This window comes from Micromesistius poutassou, assembly GCF_964030765.1.
Source record: "Micromesistius poutassou genome assembly, chromosome: 21".
Classification (NCBI taxonomy): Eukaryota; Metazoa; Chordata; class Actinopteri; order Gadiformes; family Gadidae; genus Micromesistius; species Micromesistius poutassou.
The window spans coordinates 4,885,990-4,894,898 of NC_140291.1; the positions used below are offsets into that span (position 1 = coordinate 4,885,990).

An 8,909-nucleotide genomic window follows, 5' to 3' on the forward strand; every position below is an offset into this window, starting at 1 on the left:
TTAACATGTAATTAAAAAATTGCTTTGTAACAACCATGCTAACTTCAAGTGCTATTTTGAGAGAACCTTGAGTAGCACTTAACAGGAAAAATACACCTCACAACTTTCCAGATTCTCTCTGCAAGAAACACACATGGAACAAAGATATTTGTGTACATCTTCCACATGGGGCAACATTTATTTCCATTTGTGAAATAAATCCATTCATGTGAGACCGAGACTATAAAAAATAAAACACAGGAAAACCACATACGCACTTCATCCAAAATCAAAACCGCGAAAAAAATATTTTCTTTACAGCAAATAAGTTAAAAGCACAACTTGAAGCAAATATTTTAGGGTACAACGGCACTGAGGATAGATATGTGATTGTGGTGGAGAGATAGAGGATATGAGGTTCTTCTCAGTTTTTGGCTGTTTGTATGTGCAAAGGGTGATAATGTAAAAATAAGGATAGTATTGTATAGCTGGAGCGAATCGGCTCACTACAGAAACAATGCAGGCAACGGGATATGAACAACATGACCGGTTGCTTAAAATGACTACCATACCTAAGCATTGTGTTGCATAAAGGCGCAACATACTTAAGGTTGACTTAAGATCCAAGTTTGTTAAGACATTTTAAGATAATTCATATTAGTTAAATAAAGTGGTTTATTTTTTCTAAATTGGATGTAATGTGTCTTGGAATGATAATGTTTATTGTATCCTATTCCAGACATGAGGAGATTAGGGCTACTTATCATTTTGATCACCTGAATGATGCAGGACACTGAAGTCCAACATTTAATATCAAATATAGAATTAAATAAATTGAATTTTCCTGAATGCCATTTAAAAATGTGATCGCTATTATCTTTTTACTAATGAAACAGCTTAACCTGATAGGAGCCCCATATGAGCAGGAGCCCAAAACATGTTTGGTCAGACATGAATAATGTAAGCTGCCAAGTAATGCCCCATTGCATCCACAACAACAACACAATGCAAGTTAGCTTTCATTCCATATTGGCTAACTATGTGCAAATATTTAAGACAGTAACATTAAAAACACAATTCAATTGTGCATGTTCAAATAGCTCTCAAACCGTTACGGAGTATTGGGTGCTGGGGTGGGTGTTTCTCTTGCTGTTTTTTTTTCTAAATACCCCCCAAAATGAAAAGGTCACGGTGGTTGTTTGTGGTGCAGTTTGCCATGCGAACACAGCCAGGTTGAATCAAAGCCCCTTTGATACAACTGTACAAAATAAACAAGAAAAAACCCAATGAATCAAACGGTCAAACATAATTAAACCCGGAACGCACACGCACAGACACACACACACACTCACACGCGCAAACAACAGAAACAAATTTGTCCACACAAGTCCATAAGGCAAAGTGCAGACAGTTTTTTTTTCTCTCTTTTTCTTTTTGTGAAACGATAACCACGGATAAGAACTCCGAGCATCTCCTTGATGTCGTCATGCGGCACGAGGAAGAGGCACAAGCGGACACTAAGCTTTTAAGTCCCAAGACACACACGGGTAACACAGGTAATCCACAAACCCAGTGAACATCATGCCTACTGAACACGCAACACGACCTCCACCTCAGGATGCTGACGGGACCATGAAAAATAGCGACATCTGGTCAAACGGGATAAAAAAATACTTCAATATAAACATGGCGGACGGCACGGGGAGGAGTCATCTTTAATAAATGCAAATCTTTATGGGGTTGGGGGATTATATATATGTTTTTTAGTGTAATAGTGCTATATTCATATCCTTTAGAGGTGACTCTGCTGGCTCCTCTCTTCTGGAAGAGGGGCTAGGGAGTGAGGAATATACTGGATATTTATTTTTATACAATTGTGCCATAAAATATAGTGTCGGACATCGGTAAAAAATACAAGTGGATCAGAGCAGCAGCAGAAAATATATCATAACACGTCCAAGCAGAGAGGGAGAGAGAGAGAGCGAGAGAGAGAGAGAGACCAAGAGAGAGACAGAGAGAAATACAGAGAGAGAGAGAGGCTGAGAGATGGAGAGAGAGAGAGAGAGAGAGAGGCTGAGAGATGGAGAGAGAGAGAAACTGAGAGAGAGAGACCAGGATCCGATGCGGCAATATCCACAGAGAACGACAAAATTAAATGTAAGAAATACATTCACGTCACTGGAGCGAGCGTGGGGATCAGAATGCATGCTCTGATCTTAGTGATGGGGTGATGGGGGATTCCTCTGTAGAAAAACGTGTTTACAGAATACTTTACAACCGAGTAAAAACAAAACGAAACAAAATGTAAAATGCCATGAAAAATCTTAATCTCCTTCAACTCCTTATACGTATATATATATATATATATATATATATATACACACCTATTATTTGTAGTTAATCTTTTTTTGGTGGATGTACAGAGTCTTGGTTGGAGAAGCAGTGCTTGTTTGTTCCTTCATCATTGCATTGAAGAATAGTTATTATTATCAACGTTAACAGTCGTGCCATGGGAATCTTGAGACGGACAGGGAGTTGAACCTGCAACTTCAGTTTGTATCTTTGTTGAGAGTGTGAGCACCCCTTCTGCGAGAGGTGGTCTGTAGTGGTCCCACCTGGAGCTCATGCTGGGGGTTTGATGCAGGGCAGACACATTGCAAAGGTGGATGTTGGGATGAGTCTAATGGTGGTGCGCAACCGTCCGACCTTTGGCCTCATAGCGTGCTGCTCAGAATCTCTGAAACCTGCTCATTGCTCTGGTCGTCTGAGTCCTGGTCGCCGCCGCCGGCGTTGCCTCCTGCCTCTGCCAAGTCCGGCCCCTCCCCTTCCCCTCCAGACTCCGACTCCTCCACCACCACCACCGACACGCCCGCGCCCCGCACCATTACCTCCATCCTCCCCTGCTCCTCCTCTCCCTGCTCCTCCTCCTCCTCCTCCTCCTCATCTCCGTCCCTCTCCTCCCTCCACTGCTGGCTCTCGTGCCCGGGGGACGCCTCCTTGCAGGGCTCCACGAAGATGCGGCGCACGTGGGGCCGCGGGTCCCTGTGGCGGCCCCGCCGGCTCTCCAGCAGCAGGCAGGACGACTGGCTGACGAAGGTGGGCGCCTGAGGGGACGGCAGCTCCCCCGGGCCGGGGAGGTCCGGGTTCCTCTGCCTGGTGTACACGCCCTCCGACAGGGAGCCCGTGTGGCCCTCACCGCTGCCGTGGCCCCTGAGCCAGCGCTGGGGCCCGCTGAAGTATTGGCCCCTGTGGCTCCGGGAGAGCAGCTTGCGCTTGCTTGGGGGGTTGGCCAGGGCGCGGAGGGGCGTGGCGGGGGCCCGGGGGTCCGGGTCGCCGGGGGACAGGGAGAGGGTCTCCAGGGTCTTTGCCGTGGCGTCCACCGGGGAGGGGGTGAGGGGGAGAGAGAGGGGCATGTCTTTGGAGAATCTGGGGGAGAGGGGGAAGGAGGGTGAGATAGGGCAGGTTTTGGAGAGCGAGGGCGAGCGGCACCGGGCGCAGGGAGAGAGGGCGAGGTCCTTGGACAGGGAGGACGAGTGGGGGAGGAGACAGGGGGAGAGAGGAGCGCCGAAAAACGGAGAGAGGGGGCCCACACTGCCGGGCAGAGGGGGGAAAGGAAAGTCTTTTGGGGAGCAAACACTGTACCTACAAGGAGACAGACACTATTTCATTAGTTTCATTAGAACACATCATTTAAGGAAGACTTCGAAAAGGTAAACAAGAAGAAGCCATTTTGGAAGTCAATCAAGCGCACAGTTTACTGCGGGTCCATTCGGTCGCATTGGGTCAATTCAACCAAAGTATCTCTTTATCTTTGTATCTCGGGGTATTCATGAATTCCAGTCAAAGTTCTTCCTATTCTCATGCTGACCCTTTCCTTGTTGTAAGACTTACACTGTGCAAAACAACTATCATATACTGCATTCCATGATATACTGCACACTTGATGATAAAACTCTTTTGCTTTGATTTTTAATCCTTAAATGGAACCAAATACTATCTATTTGGTTTGGTTAATTGGCCGAAAAAACGTTATTGTACGTCTTGCCCACTCATGAACAATACATACTGTAACTACCTCTTCCTCCCTCCCTGCCCACTCCCTCCCTCCCTCCCTCCCCCTACTCACCCCTCCTTTCCCTCAATCTCTCCCTCCACCAACTCTCCATCCGTCCCTCCTCACTCTCTCCCTTCTACACTCTTCTCTGTTTCCCCCCCCACTCAACTCACTCTCTTCCTCTCTCCAACACCCCCTCTCAATCCCTCCCACCATCCCCCCTTCACACTCTCTCCCTCTCCCTCCCTCCCTCTCCTCTCCCTCCCTCCCCCCTCTCGTCCTCTCCCTCACCATCCTCTCCCTCCCCCCTCTCTGATTCCCTCCCTCCCCTCATTCTCTCCCTCCCTCCCCCCTCTTGTTCTCTCCCTTACTGTCCTCTCCCTCCCGTCTCTGATTCCCTCCCTCCCCCCTCTCGTCCTCTCCCTCACCATCCTCTCCCTCCCCCCTCTCTGATTCCCTCCCTCCCCTCATTCTCTCCCTCCCTCCCCCCTCTTGTTCTCTCCCTTACTGTCCTCTCCCTCCCCTCTGATTCCCTCCCTCCCCCATCCTCTCCCTCCCTCCCCCCTCTTGTTCTCTCCCTCACTGTCCTCTCCCTCCCCTCTCTGATTCCCTCCCTCCCCCATCCTCTCTCTCCCTCCCTCCCCCCTCTCGTCCCCTCCCTCACTATCCTCTCCCTCCCCTCTCTGATTCCCTCCCTCCCCCCATCCTCTCCCTCCCTCCCCCCTCTTGTCCTCTCCCTCACTATCCTCTCCCTCCCCTCTCGCTCATCCCTCCCCTCCCCATCCTCTCCCTCCCTCCCCCCATCCTCTCCCTCCCTCCCCCCTCTTGTCCTCTCCCTCACTATCCTCTCCCTCCCCTCTCTCTCATCCCTCCCCTCCCCCCTCTCTGATTCCCTCCCTCCCCTCATCCAGTCTACCTGATCTCGTGGATCTGGAGCACGTCGGGGGCGCTGCCCCCCAGTGAGTGCAGGGCCTGGGTGGACAGGTCCTGGGCCGAGGAGTACAGCAGGTCCATGTCCCGGGGGCTCAGGGCGTCGCTGGAGTCGTAGTCGCTGTCGGTGGGCAGGAACACCTCCGAGGAGCCGTCCTCGTCCGAGCCCAGCGCCGTGTCTGGGGCGGGACGGACACACACACACACACACATGCACAGGCACAGAGACACAGACACACATACATACACACAGGCAAAGAGACACATATACACACACAAATAACACACACACACACACACACACACACACACACGCACAGATGCACACATACACATGTACAAGCACACACACAGTGGAAAGATTTAAAATGGAAAGATGCTATCAAAAACCCACATATTTGGCTCAAGGTGCTTAAGGAATCTAATAGTCTGGGTCTGTATAAGTACACATATGTGCACATTAATGTCAATAAAGGTAATGAAATTACTGCCAGCACAGTATTTTTCTGAAAAGCTACTTCAAGTTATTTACTTTTTTACCAAGTTATTTACTGCCACTACTGCTCTATAAATAAAAAGCACCAGAAAAAAATATTCATACTGCTGTTTGCTCGTCATTCCTCCCTTTCGTTGTATCGTAATGCGCATATTTTAATACTAGATGTGGCTTGTAGCTGGAGCTCATATTACTCTTACTTTTTTACTTGAGCACAGAAGATAGCAATGGTTTTGCTCTCTTGTTTCAATCAATAACATAAAACAGACTACAAACGTAAACCTTCAACTACAACAAGACTTGCAAAAAAAGAAAAAGAAATCGGCGCACACATTTTTCTCTACGAACATCCTGTGAATGGTCGTCAACGTTAACCCCGAACAAATACAGGAGAGAAAACGTCGGTGCAAGAATTTCTCAAATATTGTAGAATTTATCGGACAAAAATATCGGAGAGGGTGAAACCCACCGTTGGCGGCCGTCCGCCGGCGGAGCTCGGGCGACGGGGACGGCGTGGGCAGGTAGTCCATGGTGGAGGAGGTGGAGTCCGTCTTGGGCTCCTGAAGGTCGCTCTCCGTCCGCTCGGCGCTCACCAGGCACGTGATGGGCACGCCGCCGCACGGGTGCTTGTAGCGGGCGTACTGCAGCGCGTCCGTGATCCACCGCAGGTCCCGCCACATCTCGTCCAGTTGCTGTGGTTACCGCAAACGACAACGGATGAGCAAGATAACGCCGACATCAACGATGTGGGGAGAGTGAAGGATGTAATGTAGGGTCAACCATGTGACTTATCGTAAAATAATGCAATGTAAAGTAAAGAATGTAGCATAAAGTAAACGATGTAGAGGAAAGTAAATAATGTAGCAGAAGGAAAACAATGCGACGTAAAGTAAAGGATGTAGCGTAAAAAATTTTTTTTAACAAAAAGTCAGCAATGTAACGTTAAGTAAACACTGTGAAGACTTGTGCATGGTAGGAAAGTGTACTAAGGTTAGGGGGTTCAACTTGACTATCAGCCAAAAGGCACTGGGTTTGACTTCCAATTGCAGTACTGTACCTGTAGGCATCTTAGGGTGGAATGCTCATTACAAACAAAATGGATTCTAATGGAACTAAATGGCTTTGTCTGAAAAGTAGCCAAGAAAAATATTTTTGAGTAACGATTCAAAATAGTGAAATGCAACCAATTATTTCCGTATAAGCGATAACTGTTTTGTTTTTTAAATCGATAATGAACAACAAACCTTTAACTATTTCTGTCAAAATGAGAAACAAGACTTTTTCCAGTTGGACGGAGAACTGTCAGAAGGTATCTGTTTCCAATACAGATTCAGTAAATTGTTATCTATTAGTATGAAAATCCTGGCCTGGAGAAAAGCTTCAGCAGCAACAATATGTCAACTCATGGACTATTAAAGTGTTTTATACCACTCCCCACAAGACATTAACTTGAGTCCTTCCAGGAGCGGTCCACTGTTTAGTGCGATGTTTACTCATTAAAACTTGCACCCAGTTATGACTCTAAAACTTAAACAAACCATTTGAGCAGAACATAACTTATTTTCCTTCCCTGTGTTTCTGCAGAAAAAAAAGGGTACTACTAAATCGGTTTTTATTTTGTTAATCACCTAACTATTATAATAAAGATATATATGCTTTTTAGAGTTTCCAAAGGCTTTCTCTGTTCCACATCACTTCTGGTCTTTCTGCTTGTCAAGCAAAGTAAGCCATTTCAGACTTTTTAAGCCCTTTTCCTGACAGCTATGCCATTATGGACTAAATAATGAATGGATGTATCCTTAATAAATATATATGCATCTGAATTCCCCCCAAGGCGGCGGCAACCAAATGGCATTTCTATTGGAACAAAGTGTGATGGCCAGGCAGACTATATTTAAAGAGCATACATCACCAGAGACCCTTCAGAGAAATGAACCTCCGCTCAGTAAAGAACTAAATGTCAGGGGACTAACAGAAGGCTGGGGATTGATCAGTATAACCCGGACCAACGCCTGACGCACTCTTATAAAAATCCCTATCAAGTCATTATCTGAATCATCTCCTTCCTCCACGGTTCAGAGAGCACTCGGCTGAGGCCCACGCCAGGGGAGAGATTGAAAGAGGCTTGCATGAATAATACATGGGGCCACGCAGACGTTGACCACACCTTCCTTAACCTCGTTGGGGTGTCACAGAGCGGGCGTTTGAGATGGCTGTGTGGGGATGAGTGGAGGTTTTTATTCTGCACCATAGTGACCCTCAATGAGGGAAGCTGGGAGGGGGAGGCTATTATAATAGTCTTGATGGGAGAGTATGTAAGTCAATTAATGTGTATTAGTAGAAGCAACCACAAAGGAAGAAATTACCCCTTTGGGTAACAGCAACATTATTGCAAGGTATTATGTAGTAATATGGATGCAAAAGTAGTGTAATCAAGAGTGTGTTGTGAAAATGGAATACACCAAAAGTAACATATACTTACAAAGACCCAGTTATGCTAATGTGCAACATTGAAATCCATGCTTTCACTGCGCCTTTTTACAAAGTAAGATGAATACTTTGCAGCCTATCGCTAGGCTGTAGGCTCTAGGCTCATCCAAAAAAAGGAGAGGATTCTTCACTTTGTCAATTCTTCACTTACTCTCTGCCTGGCATATGTGTGTGTGTGTGTGTGTGTGTGTGTGTGTGTGTGTATCAAGTGAGTGCATGTCTTTGAAGAGAATGAAGCATGACAAAATGTTAAGGAGCTATTAGATCTCTGTCTGGAGGAGCCAAGAGAAAGAGAGAGAAAGCTTACTGCCAGACACACACACACACAGGCACACACACACACACACACACACACACACACATATACACACATGCACGCTAAAGCAGGGAGATGACTTGGCTGGAAGGAATGCCGGGGCTCTGATGGCAGACAGAGAGAGAGAGAGAGAGAGAGAGAGAGAGAGAGAGAGAGAGAGAGAGAGAGAGAGGGGGAGGGAGAGAGGGAGAAGAGAAAGCAAGAGAGAGAGAGGGCGGGGAGAGATAGAGGGACAGAGATAGAGACAGAGAGAGAGGGGCGTAGGGGGGATAGAGAGACACGGACAGAGAGAAAGACAGAGACAGGGAGAGAGGGATAGGGAGAGAGAGGGAGAGTGAGAGAGGGGGACAGAGAGAGAAAGAAGACGAGGAGGGAAAAAGAGAGAGTCCCACAGGGAGAGAAAGAAAGTGAGTTTCCGGCAGAGGGAATAACTCAAATGGTTCCCCTAAAATGAAATCCAACCAATCTCCTTTTTGGCCAAAAGAGATCATTTCTTCTCCTCACAATTTATGAATTCATACTTCAAGCCTGATTTATTCTAGTCTTGTTTAACTAATACCATGCTACTGCAGCTCATCCCCCAAGAGTGCGTATCACATAAATCAACGTTCAATGAGAAAAGGTTACATATAAAAAAAATGGCT

General features: G+C 46.9%; 1 protein-coding gene across 1 annotated transcript in view; it reads right to left on the reverse strand.

The window, feature by feature from the left end:
- Positions 1-221: 221 nt before the first annotated feature.
- Positions 222-8,909, reverse strand: part of ankfn1a (ankyrin repeat and fibronectin type III domain containing 1a) — a 122,647-nt gene continuing 113,959 nt past the window's right edge. Inside the window, exons 24-26 of the mRNA XM_084485563.1 lie at positions 5,929-6,151; positions 4,950-5,142; positions 222-3,621 (exon numbers count right to left, since the gene is read on the reverse strand). Coding sequence (XP_084341689.1) covers positions 2,694-3,621; positions 4,950-5,142; positions 5,929-6,151 — 1,344 coding nt within the window. The 3' untranslated portion in view covers positions 222-2,693. The remainder of the gene's footprint in view (positions 3,622-4,949; positions 5,143-5,928; positions 6,152-8,909) is intronic.